General features: G+C 37.1%; 2 protein-coding genes across 5 annotated transcripts in view; both read left to right on the top strand.

Annotated features, from left to right (window-relative positions):
- The window catches only part of gpbp1l1 (GC-rich promoter binding protein 1-like 1), a 75,171-nt gene extending 59,916 nt beyond the window's left edge, over nt 1-15,255 (top strand). For 3 of the 4 annotated variants that reach the window (XM_072273685.1, XM_072273687.1, XM_072273684.1), the window contains exons 8-12: nt 5,245-5,388; nt 7,781-7,936; nt 10,693-10,814; nt 11,901-12,003; nt 14,390-15,253. In XM_072273685.1, the coding sequence (XP_072129786.1) occupies nt 5,245-5,388; nt 7,781-7,936; nt 10,693-10,814; nt 11,901-12,003; nt 14,390-14,545 (681 nt within the window). In that variant the 3' untranslated portion in view covers nt 14,546-15,253. Of the gene's footprint in view, nt 1-5,244; nt 5,389-7,780; nt 7,937-10,692; nt 10,815-11,900; nt 12,004-14,389 lie in introns of all 4 variants that reach the window. The other variant, XM_072273688.1, reaches the window with a different exon arrangement.
- Nucleotides 15,256-16,366: 1,111 nt separating this feature from the next.
- ccdc17 (coiled-coil domain containing 17) overlaps nt 16,367-16,469 on the top strand; it is a 104,208-nt gene continuing 104,105 nt past the window's right edge. Inside the window, exon 1 of the mRNA XM_072274544.1 lies at nt 16,367-16,448. The gene's annotated coding sequence lies outside the window, so the exon portion shown is untranslated. The remainder of the gene's footprint in view (nt 16,449-16,469) is intronic.

The raw sequence follows: 16,469 nt of genomic DNA, 5'->3' as shown, positions 1-16,469 counted from the left end.
TCCATAGGACAGCCAAAGCTGCTGCACAGGTTGACTCTGTGGTTAAGAAAGCATACGGTGCATTGGCCTTCATCAATCGTGGGATTGAGTTTAGGAGCCAAGAGGTAATGTTGCAGCTATATAGGACTCTGGTCAGACCCCACTTGGAGTACTGTGGTCAGTTCTGGTCGCCTCTCTACAGAAAGAATGTGGAAACCATAGAAAGGGTGGAGAGGAGATTTACAAGGATGTGCCCTGGATTGGGGAGCATGCCTCATGAGAATAGGTTGAGTGAACTCAGTCTTTTTTCCTTGGAGCGACAGAGAATGGGAGGTGACCTGATAGAGGTGTCTGAGATGATGAGAGGCATTGATCGTGTGGATAGTCAGAGGCTTTTTCCCAGGGCTGAAATGGCTAGCACGAGAGGACACACTTTTAAAGTGCATGGGAGTAGGTATAGAGGAGATGTCAAGGGTAAGTTTTTTACGCAGAGAGTGATGAGTGTGTGGAATGGGCTAACGGCAACAGTGGTGGAGGCGGATACAATAGGGTCTTGTAAGAGACTCCTGGACAGGTACATGGAGCTCAGAAAAAAATTGTCGGCACAGCTTTGTGGGCCAAAGGGCCTGTATTGTGCTGTAGGTTTTCTGTGTTTCTATGTTACTGGATCCATGGCCCTTGTCTACTCAAGATTGCGGACCATGCTGGATGGTCTTGATCACCTCAAACTCTTTCCATGTGGAGTATGAGGAGGCTAATTAAAAAATATGAGGAAGGCATAATCTCTTAAACAATCTATCTAGCAACCTAAACAAGCACTTCTTGCTCGGGGAATTTACAACTGCTGCAGAATTTTCTTAACTGGAGAGGATGCAGGGTAAAAATAATACTTTAAAATGATGACCTGCCATTTCAGAAGAAGACACACTGAGCAGTCGAGAGGAGTAGCTCATCTACTGTCATTCTATTGTGTGTCAGTGAAATCTGTGGAGTAAAGATCTTTATATCACAATTCTGGCAATTATGTAAGACCTTGTGGATTTGATTGTAGTCAATTTTAAATGTCTTTGGAGGAAGTTAGTGCAGCAATGATGTGGTTGGTCATGTGAAGGGGAGGTGACTTAGCAGGGAATAAGTCTTAAAGATTTTTGGCATTGCCACTGGTGTTTTAAAGCTTATTCTAAAAGTGAAGTAATTGATTAACAGGCTTGGTGATTTTGGTGTTTCTAATGACCAGACTGTGGGCTTCAGGGAAATGAACCATTTGTTTCAAACCTTGCATGACAAATTACATCTTTCAAGTTGCAACTGAAGCTCATGTGATTTCCCTTGCTTTCCTTGTGTCAATAAATGTTTTCTGGGTTCTGAGGTCATTGACCTTTGAACAGAGAGTATAGATTTATACTCTGGCCTAACCTCTAATTCCCCCACATCCTAGTCCCTAAATTCTAACCTGACCCTTAGCTCCCCTCTGTCCCTAAAACCATCCTTCTGAACCTAAAAAACAATTTTTAAAAAACACTTAAGTCTGAGCCACAACTCAATGGAGTTTACAGCTTGGCACCATCTTGATGGATGTTCATATTCGTCCATTCTTGATGTGCATTTAGCCATCATCTCATCTGGTTTTCAGCTAATGGGGATAGCGGGAAATCTGGACTAGCTGAGCACAGCACCATGACCAATATTTCATTCTGTGATTGTGTAACATTTATTGGTGACATCTTTTCAAATCCCATAACATCTTGGTCTCTGTGTGTTTTACTCTACAGCAATGCCTGATTTATCTTGAAATCTAAAGATGTAAACCTGCATCAGATAAAAATCTAATGCCTATATAATATGTACTTCATCTGTTATACTTGTTCTATTAAATAATCTTGAGTTAATAGATATCCCAGTATGTGCTGTACTTGTTGGATTTTCACTTGGTTTGTTTACTGTAGCCTTTGGCATTACCTATTTTTACTTTTGCAAATTGGTTTAGTTGCAGTTGTAATACTATTCAGTAATGTTTATTCTTGGTTGTACTGTATAATCAAAAAATGTATTTCAAGACAAAACATTCTCTTCCTATTGTTTTCTGATTTCTACACCATTTAGGTTGATAATTCTCTTGGACATTATTCCTGAAATAGATGTTAGAAAATTTCCAAAATTATTTTGTTTCACTTGGTACAATTTCCAAACTGAAATGTATGACCTAATCTCCCTCCGAGGTAGTCTGGCAAGTCCCACAATTCTATCAAGTATAAAATTAATATTAAAGAAGCAAGCTCATCAGCACCACCTTGTGGTAACTTGAATTGGCAGTTTAACAGCAATGTCCACAGCTGAAAATTTAAATTAAAAAGAAAACAACAAAACTTTTGGCTATTGAATATAAATTTTTATTGAAAAATAAACTTTTTAAAGGTATTCAACTCCATCCTTTGGGGGAAAAAATGCTGGACAAGGAAAATACAGTATTTAAGGCATCCTGAGAATCAAGGTCATACCAGATTACAAAAGGTATTAGAAATTTGGACAAAACAACGAGAGTTAAGTAAATTTTCTCCAACTGAGAATGATAGGTAATGATGTCAGAATCAGGTTTATTTTCTCTGGCATATGTCATGGAATTTATTGTTTTGTGGCAAGAGTTTACAGCGCAATACACAAATTACTATAGGTTACAATAAGAAATATAAAAATAGTGCAGTAGATAGATGATGTTAATCTGGTGTCAGAAATTGAAAATTTGTAAATGATAGCTGGAGGGCGTTGTGATTTAATAATGCTACAACTTGCATCAAAATGCAGGAAAACTGGAACAGATCTGCAGACGAGAGAAACACAATTTGAAACCCCACATGCATAAACTAGGAAATATCATTATATCAGTGAGTTAAATCTTGTAAGCAAATTCTTGTCTACAGGATTAGATCAATATTTTAACATTGACTTGGTCACATTTGAAGTTCTTGTGTCAGCTTTTTAAGCAATAAAAGAATTTTGAACTGATCATCAAAATAAAACTAGGCAGAAATAGTTCAAAATTGTGAAGTTGTAGCTGTCAGGCAAGATTAGCTTGTCTAGGCCTTGATTCTGAAGGAAGATCTGTAACCAGGTTTGATTGACTGGAAACTGTTGCATGAAAGAGGACTTAGAGAGCAAAGACATATGTATTAACCAATCAGGTAAATGAAGAAATATTTCTCTACATTAGAAAGTGGTGTTTGCAGACACGTAGCTGAAATGACTAATCAAGAAAGGGAATGGAGGACACAAAATTAAAATGGGAGCTCATGGATTATTTGGTCCAATTGTCTGATTTTGTGCTATTTTTGAATGTATTATTTTTATTGAATGCACTTGTGAAAATGTATATTTGTTACATCCTGCAATTAGATTTCCACATTTTCTTCCTGTTCTCCAGATATTAATTTATTCAAAATTGATCATTCCTTAATGTTTACTCATTTCATTTGAATTCTAGATTTGAGAGTTTATGTACTGTGTTCTGTAGATGAACATTCAACAATCTGGATTGATACTCACAGCAACTGGTTTAACTTCTGAATTCAATTAAATTTACAGATTTAGATTTTTTCCAGTTCTGCACTCCTACCCTCCTTTATTAAAACTTGTACTCTCATTTATTTCAGTACTCTGAGGCGGGTTGTCATGCCTAGTTTAGTGTTGTCAGTATATTCTTCATTCTCATAAAGGCGCAGAGATGTGGTTTTTGAGGAGGATGCAAAGATGAAATGAATATCCAATGAGGATGTCGTGAACAGAGCAAGCACGAAAAGAGAAATAATGTATGAGATCATGAAAAGGCAACATAACTTCATTGAACATGTGATTAGGAAAGAGGAGTTAGAATGCACAGTAATTATGGGAAAGGTTGAAGGGAAGAAAGCAAAATGAAGGCAAAGACAAATGATGATGGAGACAGCAGCCAGGGAACTGGAAATGAATACCAATGAATTGATCTGCTTGACCCGAAACAGGAGTGTGTGGACCATGGCAGTCAAAGCTCAAACTGGGCATGGCACCTGATGATGATGATGACTCTCATTCATACTGTAATTTGGAAACAGAGTATGTCAATCATGCATTTTTCAGCCATCATTTTCCAGAACAAATTCAACAATCTATGGTGCTTTCAAATAATTTATTCACTTCTCATTGCTCTTATTGCTTAATTTTTAGCTCCTTCGTATATTCTCATCCTGTTGAATACATTATTTTGTATTGAAAGTGATAAAGTTTTACAATGCGTCAAATTGATGTATTCTTTAAGCTTTTGATAATTGTTTTTAAATACACCACTACTCATGTCCTCTCATTTAAATGTAGGTGTGGCATTTAATATCAGAAAGACAATGTACGTAAGCTATGGAAATGGATAATTAATTACCTTGCATAGTTTTCCCTCAACTGTGTTTTACATAGGCATACTTACTTTGAAACAAAAAAACTTGTTGAAATTCCGGTGAAAAAAATGAATAAGTACTTGTTAAATCATGAATAGTGACTCTTACGATGTATTTCTTTGTGAAGTTGCAAAAGGTACACAAATTGTCCAGTATTTCCTTCACCAACCCCGGCTTATGTTTTTCTTCTCATTGGGCAAAAGCAGGTACTAGAAGAAACTGTAGACAAATTAATGTAAATATTGATCAGCATTTTTTCATCTTGTTTTCCTAATTAAATCCCTGCAGGTGCAGCCTGAGTTTTAAACACCGAAATTTATAAGCAGTGGAGTGGATGGGGATGGGTTTGCACTGAGAACACTGCATTTCCACATGCTTTCTCTCCCATCTCCCAAACTCCCCCACCTGCAATTTCATTAAACGGTGGCTGAGTCAGTGAGGCTGGCTGGCTGCTACTCACTCTCCTGTTCAGCTGTTTTTGTGATCGTCTCCCACGTATTGTGAGAAATTCAAGTTACCATCTGTTCTTCAGAATAAAGTCCTTTGCAACGTGGAGATGGCCTGTACAAAACATTGATTATGTTATGAGAATCTCTTTCAGATACTTTTTGTAGTATGTTTGAATAATTTGCTGTAATTCATGTATATTTATGTGAAGGTAAAGATGAAAATGTATTAAAGGTCCAAAGGTTTCCTACCATATATTTGCCATGTCCAGCAATTTGGTGGTCATTCTTTAAGACTTACTGATTTTCATGGAATCCTTCAAGTCTTCAAAGTTTATGTAATCTTGTGCTCAGAAAATTACTAGAATTACTTTTTTCCCATGTGTTTTCAAATATAGCAAGGTCCATGGAAATCTACTGGAAGGGAGAACAAACCTGGCTTGCATTTCTCTGGCCAAGATTCAGCATTCACAAGCCCTATTGCAATGATCAAACCTCCAGCACAGTTCAGTAGCAGTTCTTGTCACATCTCTCCGAAGGAGGTATGATAATAATGAAAGTTTTCTTAACACTTCACAATATTGTTATTTATTTTCTTTATCTCAAAATGGCAATGTGTTTTGAAGATTGCCTTGGGAATTCTAATCTAGCTAGAATTCTGAAATCACCCAATTATGGAAAGCTGGTCGACAAGAAAATGTGCATAAGCTGGAAATCCAAGCAACACACACGAAGTGCTGGAGGAGCTCAGCAACCCAGGCAGCATCTGTTGAAAAGAGTAAATAGTAGATGTTTTGGGCTAAGAGCCTTCATCAGGACTGGAAAAAACATGAGTTTAGATCAAGAAGGTGGGGGGACGGGAGGTAGAAATGCTAAGTGGTAGGTGATAGGTGAAACCGGGAGGGGGAAGGGGTGAAGTAAAGAGCTGTTGGGTGAAAGAGATAGAGGGCTGGAGAAGGGGGAATCTGATAGAGGACTGAAGGCCATGGAAGAAAGGGAAGAATCAGAGGGACGTGATGGGCAGGTAAGAACATGAGATGAGAGAGGGGAATGGAAATGATGAAAGTGGGGCGGAGGGGTGCCATTACTAGAAATTCGAGAAATCGATGTGCATGCCATCAGGTTGGTGGCTACCCAGGTGGAATGCAAGGTGTTGCTTCTCTGACATGAGTGTGGCCTCAGCGGGGCAATAGAGCCACTGTGGAAATCTAATCACGAGCGTATTCTGAATTTTTATTATTGTGCGCCTTTTACTCCAAAGAGTAATTTGTCTGTATGTGAAATGATGGGAGTTTGCACTGCTATTGCTTTAAGTGCGAAGTATGGAAGGGAAGTGTTATTTTATCCATGTTTTAAGATTGCTTTTATGTCAACAGCTTCATACTTGGTAATGTAACAAAATAAGAGTGGAGTCATTCACTCATTTGCGTTATGGCTAACCTGGGCCTTTGTTTCATTTAAGTTCCATATCCCTTGATATCTAAACCTACCAAAAATATAACACATTTTGAGAATTTTAATTGACGCTACATCATAGAAAGTTCCAGGTTTTAGCTGAGTAAGTGCATCATGATTTCACTTCTAAATGAGGGACCATACATTTTAAGATTTGTCCTCTTGTTTTTAAGTTCTCTTCCAGAGGGTTTTTACCGAAGGAAACAGGTTATCTGTATCTACTGTTAGATTTCATTTCATTTTAAAGATCTCGCATTTGTCATGCTTCTACCTCCTGCATTGATTTTCTATGTCAGCGGTCCCCAACCATCGGGCTGCAAAGCATGTGCTACCGGGCCGAGAGGAAACAATATGAGTCAGCTGCACCTTTCCTCATTCCCTGTCACACACTGTTGAACTTGAACATAGTGTTGCTAACTGTCCAGTATTTGCCAGGACATCCCGTATATTGGTCTAAATAGGTTTGTCCCATATGGGACCGCCCTTGTCCCGTATTTCCCCGCTAAAGTAGAGCGTTCCTATGAAACCTTTCGTGCCGAAATGGCATGAAGCGAAGAAGCAATTACCATTAATTTATATGGGAAAAATTCTTGAGCGTTCCCGGACCCAAAAAATAACCTACCAAATCATACCAAATTAACACATAAAACCGAAAATAAATAACACTTTAACATATAGTAAAAGCAGGAATGGTATGATAAATACACAGCCTATATAAAGTAGAAATAATGTATGTACAGTGTAGTCGGGAAGATGAAGGCAAAACCGATTGTGGAAAAAAAAATTGGCATGTATGTGCATGCGCACACAGGTGCCCACGCAAGGCTTCATGGTCATGGTAGTCTTTCCTGGTGTAAAGTGTCCCGGAATTTGACTGCTACTTTTGTCCCTTATTTGGGAGTGAGAAGTTGGTAACCCTAACTGTAAAAGACATGTTGAGGTGAGTTTAACCCTACTTGAATACCACCCCCGGTCGGCCGGTCTGCAAGAATATTGTCAATATTAAACCAGTCCGCAGTGCAAAAAAAGGTTGGGGACCCCTGTTCTAAGTGTCTTAAAGCTGACTTGAAAATTTAACGTAACCCTGTGGTGTATGTACTTGTCTGCTGGAGCATCATTCCTGTCTTAAATATTCACTATGACATTTCGATGAAACTTTTGAACTTTTGGTTACAATGCTTGCAAAATTCTTCATGGGAACAAAATTAAATTTGGAGTTTATGAAATCAGATGAATGTACTTTGTACCTCTGTTAAAATAGCATTGCTAATCAAAACTTTTAATCCCCCATGCTGATGGTATAAATTTTGAAATGCATTTTTAAATGATTCAGGAATTGACAGTTGTGTATGATGTATGCATCTTCAACTTTGAATAATAATTGTTTGAAAATACATACAGTATATTTTAGTGATCTTAACAGGAGTAAACTTGATGTCTTTTGTACTGAGTGTGGCCTTCACATTGTTTTATTTCCAGACTCCTTCAAGCACCACTCCTCCTATCGAGATGAATACGAGTCGACTAATAAAAATGACTCGTGTGAAGACTGACAAGAAGAGCGAGTTTCTGAAAGGATTAAAAGATGACCGGAATGGTGAAATCTCAGAACACAGAGATTTCAACAAATTAGAAGTTAGTGAAATAACAGATTTTCATTTAATATGTAGTATTTGTTGGGACAGCCTGGCTTGGGATCGAGTAAGTAATGGAGTTTTCTGGTCCCACAACCTTGCATGTTTCCAGCACTCTTAGCCATTACTTAAGGTCATGTGAAGGAACTCGCATGGCCAAAGTTTGGCTGCTGTGATAGTGGGGGTCACGATGTATCATAGGTTTGGTACTTTTGGCTGAAAGTGGTCAATATATTTAATGCCTCCATCATTCAGACCAAGATGAGGTAGGATAGCAGAGCTTCAGCCATACCTCATCATGCTGATATTGCTTGACTCTGGATTTGGACACTACTGTACATGCCATGCTGCAGTGCAACTTCCCTGAACTGGCACTTCACGGCATACCTCAGTGAATTGGAGTTGATCCCTGGTTTCATGATAGTGGATGAGTGAAGGATTTGCAGGTTATTTAGGTGACCATGTGTATTGATGCTGATTTATCTCAATGCTCAGTTATCAGATGGTAGATCTGTTGCAATTCTATTCCATTTGATGCAGTTGTAGTGCAGTACACCATGAAGGAGGGTACAGATAGCATCTAAAGCTTGTGCACTGGTTACTTTCAGTGATTTTGTGGGCAGGAACATGGGCCGTAGGTGGCTTGTGAGGACTCCTTGTCTTATTTCACTCACTGTATGTTACAGACTTAGTCTGGCATTGGTATCCATCGGGACACAGCCAGCCAAGGCAATGGTAATGCTACCAAGCCACTCTCATAAGCCATAATGTTCCCCATTCCTTGTACATTCTCTAACAATTAGAATATTCAGTGGTGCTCCTAAGTGTTGCTGATCATGGAGTAGTATTGATTTATTAATGAGGGAAGATCTTAGATGGTAATCAGAAAGTTTCCTTGCTAATATTTCTGATGCCATGAGGTGGTGCAAAAAAGATTCACAATGATATTGTCTGAACTGGAGGGAGAAATTGGATAAGCTTGGTCTTATTTTCCTGGTGTGAAGGAGAGTGAGAAGGGACGTGTTAAGGGTGCATAAGATTATGAGGGGCATAGATGGAATGGAAGGTCAGTATCTTTCCCATAGCAAGGGTGTCTGAAATTAGAGGGCAAAGATGTAAGCTGCGAGGGAAGATATTTAAAGGACATATGGGAGGTAAATTCTTTGCACGAAGTGTAATTGGTATCTGGAATGAACTGTGAAAGGAAGTGTTAAAGGTAGAAAAGGCAACAACATTTGAGGCATCTTAACAGGTGAATTATTTGGGGGTAGAGAGTTAATGCAAACAAATTAGATTAATATAGATGGGCATGAAATTTGGCACAGTTGTGGTAGGCAGAACTGTTTCTATGCAATATAACTCTATGGATTGCTTTCTGGAGTGTGGCAAGGGCTAGTGTCTCCTGTCTGCATACCTAGTAAGGGGATCTGTGGTGGAGTGGAATGGCACCTTGTATGAAAGGTATAATTCTGTGATTGTGTCCACTGTTGTTTGATTATTCCTTGAGACTGCTTTCAATTTGGGCATGAGGCCCCAGATGATGGTGAAGAGGACTTTGCAACATAGGTAGACCAGGGACAACTTTGGGATTTCTAAATTTGGAGTCTTGGTCGATTAAAACATTTTTTTTTGTTTGAAGTTAGCAGTGCAGTACAGTACAGTTGAGTGACTTGCAAGTCCATTTCAGAGGGGGTTTAGTTTTAGCCCTACTATTTGTTCTGGCATCATATGTAGTACCTATGAGATTAAGATGCTAGGGTGTAGATCATTAGCAAACCATATGGATCTCTACAACAGCATAGCAGTTTTTGTAGTTGTTACTAACTGCTTGTTTTCTTCCCAAATTCTAGAGAATTAAATGTATTTAAATTCCACAGCTGGCATAATGAGATATGAATTTGGGTTCCTAGATTTTTAGTCCATGTCTCTAGGTGATTCATCTGGATTATAGAACCATATAAATATCATCTTAAAGTAATATATTTTTATATTTAGATCCCAACTCAAATTCCTGTCTAGTGACAAACTATTGGGAATCCTCGCCTGGAGGTAGATGAGGAAAATCTGTTAACTTCGGCTTGAAGTCAAGCATTTAATGAGATTTGTAAAGTTTGAAGAGCAGAAGTAATGATCTTGGAGAACCTTTCAGTAACATTGGAAGTCATATTTCCCCCATGACTTCATATAGAACTATCAATACTGAAGTTGTTGATGATTTTTCAGCTGTCACAAATATTTAATTTCAGTTTCTATTGATGTTATTGTGTTTATGTCTAAAGTTCCCAGACAAAGAATTAAACTATCTGCCCAAGTGCATATCACTGAAGAATAATGAAGAAAATATGCTTCCCTTTAATTTGTCACAACATAGAACTTTCACTTCTGCTCACATTTTTAACAGTCCTTTTTAATGTATTATTTTCTGCTATCAAGATAATTGGGATACTTGTATAATTCTCTGTGCTTTTTAAAATCAGAAACAAAAATACTTTAAAGAAAAAATGTTAGAAATAGCCTACAATTCAGACAACATATGTAGAGAGGAAAAAAGCAGCTAACATCATCCTGATGAAGTATCATACATACGGTAGTTGTTGCATGTTGATTTCCATGTACTTATCAAAATGTTACCCCTTTTTCAAAAATTTGAAATAAATTGTAATTGAAGCACTAACTTCTAAAATCAATATTTCAAAGCAACCATTTTGCAATAGCACATTATTTACTTTAACTTTTTTTTTTAACCCCATCCTGTAGGACTGTGTTCATGATATTCCAGAGCACCAGGAAAATGGAAAAGCAAATGGTCATCAGCATAATCTCTCCTTCTTTGGTCCAGAAAAAAACTACCTTTCCAGTTCTCTCGAAGCAGAACATAGGTATGAATATTTAGTTGTTTGTGAGACTTACAATAAAATAATTTAAGTTTTTTCATCACACTGAATGGTACTTTTAGATTAAGATTTGTTAGAGAATGTTGGATCTCTGACTGTCAACAGAGCGAGAGACGATTCTTTGAAGAATTGAATACAAGCAGCTTTGTTGAGTGTAGGTTAACAGTGGACAGTTGTTTTTAATGTCACGTGACTTAACACAAAATGCATGCTCTTTCAGAAAGGATTGTGATCCAGATGAAGGAGCTCTATGTCACTCATGCCCAGGAGAGATGATCTTACTCAAAGCACTTCAACTGGATGAAGCATTATCTCCACATCTGTCACATGATGTTCACAAGACTTTTGTATGTTTGAGAGAGATCAACTCATTCTGTCAATTCTTTGTCAACTCCTACCTTTGCCAAGGGTTGGCTTCTCAAATGTGGGAAATAGTCAATGTTTTTGAGGATCTCCAGTCATCAGAAGGCAAAGTGGTGCATTGATGGCAGGGTTTATTTATTTAGATATAAAGCACAGAATATGCCCTTCTGGCCTTTCGAGCTATACCCTGAGCAACTCACTGATTTAACCCTATACTAATCATGGGAGAATTTGCATTGACCAGTTAACCGACTAACCTTTGGACCGTGGGAGGAAACCAGAGGAAACCCAAGCATCTCATGGGGAGGATGCACAAACTCCTTACAGAGGACACTGGGATTGAGCTCCGATCTCTTGTTTTCCTTTAAACGCTGGAATTAAACCTGTTTTCAGATAACCATTAATGAAGGTTTCATTTGTCCTTGACAAATATGCTTAACACCAACTCCGGGAAATCCATCTTGATGTAAGTCAGGTGGAGCCCACTTGAAGTTTACAGTGTTTCTCTTGGATGAGCCCATGCAAGTAAAGTCAATTTTAACTGTACGGCTGTCCACTGAACTTTGAGAAGTAGGGTTGGCGCTCAAGATCAGCATGAGATCCTAACAGTTGAAAATCTATGTACATCGGTGGAGCACTTCCAGGCAATGATAATAGCTGTAGTATGAAGGTCCCTTTGTAAACTTCTGAACTTGAATTTTTACACAGATTATTGAAAGCAATGGGTTGGCAAGAGAGCCCTGAGAATGATGATAACTTCTCACCTCTGACTGAAGATGAGCTCAGGGAGTTTCAGGCTAAAATTGAGCAGGTGTGTGTTACATCATTTAAAAAATGCTATTTCATTGAATAGTTCTTTGTTTAAATGCAAGATTAATTGTGTTTTGTTGGTCAACCAGTAATATCATGAGCTTGAGCTCAACAGTCCCATATTTGATCTTTGAATCTTTTCTGTCCTTCATATAACAGCACGTTTCTGTTTATATATTCTGTGTATTCATTAATTACCAGTGCTGTTTTCAAATCAGAATATAGGTTATATTTGACTACTTAAATATAGAAAGAATGTTCTCCAGGACTGCATGGAGTTTAAGAACATAAGCAGAAGTAGACTATCTGGCAGATGTAGCAATCGACTCTGTTCCACCTACCTGCCTTTTCCCCATAACCCTTAATCCTCCTGCTATGCAGCAATCTATCAGTGTCTTAAGTATATTTAATGTGGCAACCTCTACTGCCTCTATGGGGAGAGAATTCCAAAGATTCGCACCTCTCTGAGAAAAACAGTTTCTCCTCATTTCCGTCCTAAATCTGTTCCCCAGAATCTTGAGGCTATTTTCCCTAGTTCTAGTCTCACTTATCAGTGGAAACAACTTTCCTGTCTCAATATTATATACCCTTTCCGTAATTTTATGTTTCTGTAAGATCCTCTCTCTGAATTCCAGCAGTTTTCCTAGGCTACTTAATCTCTTTTAGGTTAAGTCACTCATCTTCAGAATCAACCTGGTGAACCGCCTTCAAAGCCAGTATATCTTTCCTCATGCAAGGAGCCCAGAACTGCACTCAGTACTTAAGGTGTGGCTTCAGCCATATCCTGTGAAGTTGCAGCATGACCTCCCTACTTTTAAAATCAATCCCTCTCACAATGAAGGCCAATATTTCATTTGCTTTCTTTAAAGCCTGTTGCATCTGCAAACCAACATTTTGCAATCCATGCACAAGCACTCTTAAGTCTCTGCACAACGGCATGCTACACTCTTTCACCATTTACATAGTAATCTGATCTTATTTTTTCCTTCCAAAGTGGATGACCTTGCATTTACCAACGTTGTACTCCACATGCCAGGTGCTTGCCCACTCACTTAATCTATCTATATCTTTCTGTAGACTCTCTGCATCCTCTGTACATTTTGCTTTTCGATTCAATTTAATGCCATCAACAATCTTCAATGCACTTCACTCAGCCTCCACTTCCAAAATGTTTGAAGAAAATTGAAGCCAACTCTAAATATGAATGGCCATAATAAAAGAACTGCTGAATCAGAGATTAACTTTAAGCAAACGGAAGGATTTGCGAGAAGTGTTATGATTGGAACATCATCTGAATAAAAAATAAAGTAACATTGTTCCAGTTTGGTTCAATAAAAAGTGGTCATGTAAGTTAGAATGGTGTTGAAGTCCCTTTTCAGGAGTTGAAGGCTTTACGTTGTGCATTGTTACATGTGTATTGTTTCAATATGCTACATTAAGTTGATATTTGCCTGTTCAATTGGATGTGAAATACCAAGAGATTAACTTGGTATATTCTGATCAAATGAAATTTGCTCTGTATTTTAATGAAATCTTAAGATTTTTTTTTAGTGTGAGTTACTCAAATAATTTTTTAGTAACCTCCTTGTTATAACTATCTAGACTAGCACTTGAATTGCCATGTCATTCAAGTCTGCTAGGCAAGTGTTGAAAATAAAATTTCATGGATATAAATTCTATAGAGTCACAGAGTCGTGCACAAACAGACCCTTTAGTTCATGGGCTTTATTTAGTTCATGGAATTTATATCCATGAAATTTATATTCTATACATGTTCAAACAGTATTAGTGTTTTGGTTAAATTCCTTTAAGATTATTTCTCATATTTTAATTCTGGCCATGTGCCAAATGATTTATTCCAACCATTTCAGTCCGTTCAACAAAGTATGACATGTAGTTTAGAGCTGTTGAAAACAGATTTTGATCCTACACATCACTTAGATAAAGATCTCCTCTCCATCTTTTTGTCTCCTCTCCCACTTTCTTCTCCTCGCCCCACCCACCTTTCTCCTCCGTCTTCCTCATCATCATCTTTGTCCTTCAGCCCAATTATGAGCAACATTTTTTTATTTTGATAAATGAGGTTTGATCATGCTTCCCTTAAAGTTGATAAGAAAACGAAAGCAATTGCATTCATTTTCACAGGTTAAGTGTTTGTATTCACTTTTATAGAACCCATCAACACTACATTATTCTTTATTTTGCACTATTTATTTTGTGATTAATGGTAAGTTTATGTCTTTGCACTATACTGCTGCTGCACAACAACAAGTTCAGGTCACATAAAAGCAGTGATGATAAATCTGATTAACAACTGAACATTTTTTTAAAATCACATCTTGTATGAAGATTGGCAAATGCAAATTGATTTAATTGTTCTTTTGCAGCTGAAGAAAAATGGCTTTAGGAAAAATGGTTTTCAATTGAAGAGCCCATGTACAGCTTTACATTTTTCCCAATGGAGAGGCACTTTCAGTCCGGGGCTTCCTGAAGACTCAGATTCTGAAACTAGCAGTAGTACCAATTCTGATGATGATGCCTAAACTTGGTACAAATGGAATTCACGATATATGTTTTCTTATAGCTGAAGGACTAAACTTACTAAAGCTCTTTTGGCACAGAGTTATATTTTTCCATGCACAAAGGGAGGTGATCATATCCCAAAGAAGAGAATTTGCTTGTCAAGCTTTTTTTCTTTTTCCTTTGATCTGCTGGTCCTGTCGAATGCTTCGTAGAATGAAATATGTCAATAAAGAAGAAAGTGGGCAAAGCACATAACAAGTAATCATTTGCAAGGAAAAAAATGAGTATTTTTTTCAAAAGCTTGGAAAAAAACATTTGCAGACAATTAGTAGGAATAGCAATGTGATAGAACAAGCAGTATAAGAGACAAATCCATAATATTGATGATAAATTGTCAAAAATAATGCTAACTACATACGTTTTTCAATGTTGTGACATTTTGGAAAGTTGAAACAAACTTTGTCACCAGAGGTTTATCTCCATTTCTTTGGTACAGTTGTAAAATATTCACAATAGGATCTTTTAAGTTCTTCAAACAGCCTTGATATTCAGGGTGGAATGTAAAATATAAATTTTGTGAAATTTCAAAGATTAAGATTATTTTGATAACGTTATTTACAAATTTAAAAAAGTGGCTATCACATATGAATATCTGTATGAGAAAAACTACTGCATTAAAATAACTTGGAATAAATATTTTGCATCAGTTTGCCAAAATGGTTTGTGTTTAACAATTTTATTGAGATATTTCTTTAAGTTGCTGTATAACTAAATGCTTTTGGATTAAATCATCGACAATGAAAATCAATTAAGCGTATGCTAGTATTGAGCTGGAATGCATTACATGATCCAACAGAAGCATTCAGTACACGAGTTCCAAAATTACTGTCTATCGATAAAATTTCAAGAAGCCTGTAATTGTTATTTAGGTTCATATCCATTGAGTGTTTCTTGAAAGTTATAAAATATCAAGTTTGTTTTAAGTAATTTTAAATATTTCTTTAACTCTGGATGGTTATTTGTTATCTTGGAATTTGGTGAATGCATTTGCAACTTATCCCACAAAGATAATTGCTTTCTGAGAATCAGCAAAATCCTTGTGATGATCATTTTCCTTTCGTAAAAGATTGGAAATTTCAGATTTATTGACCCCCCCCCACAGCTACCATGTGAAATTCTGAATGGAATTGTTCTGTGCCACTGCTGGTTTCATCCTTCTCATTTATGAAGGTGATTAAAGGAGGATTACTCTCAAAGAAACCTTGAGTTGGTGTGTCCACAAATTTTGCATGGTCTGTGTGTTGCATTCTGGGTGGCATTGGTATGTTATCACATGCTGTGGTATTGAAAAAAGCACTTTTTTTCCAGTAATGATATGAAATGGGAATAAAATTCCTGCTCACATTGATTGTCATGACATCATTAAAGCAAAACTTAATATTCTATTTTATACCTGGAGAAACTAAGAAGAAAGTCAAGTGCAGCAAATTAAGATCAAGTAGGTTGACTTCTAAATTCTGAAGTCAATAATTATTTACAACAGACTTATGATGGACTCAATTTGTGTAACTAACAGAACAAATACAGCATTAGTTCAATTGATTTCAAAGCCCTTTTGATGCCATATTAAATTCTTAAAGAAATATTAGTGGGTATTTCTAAATATGAGTGCAAAAGTTAATAAATTGATTCACTTAATGTCACCTTTGCTTTCTTGTTAATGTGGTAATGTAGCTTGTGCAATTAAGTAGGATTATGGCAGTCATGCTTGCAAAGACTGCCAATTCTAAATGCCTCGCCCTCCTGGAGTATCTTAGCAACAATAATTTTTATACCAAACAAAACGCCGCTCTGAAATGCTGTCCTTAATGACTATATCTTGGAAGAAATAGGAAAAATTGCTTCAAAATACAGGAGAAACAGGTTTGTTGCAATGGGATGATA

This window comes from Mobula birostris, chromosome 12 (genome assembly GCF_030028105.1).
Source record: "Mobula birostris isolate sMobBir1 chromosome 12, sMobBir1.hap1, whole genome shotgun sequence".
Classification (NCBI taxonomy): Eukaryota; Metazoa; Chordata; class Chondrichthyes; order Myliobatiformes; family Myliobatidae; genus Mobula; species Mobula birostris.
The sequence above is the reverse complement of the archived record's forward strand: the minus strand, read 5'-3'. Positions and strand labels throughout refer to the sequence as shown.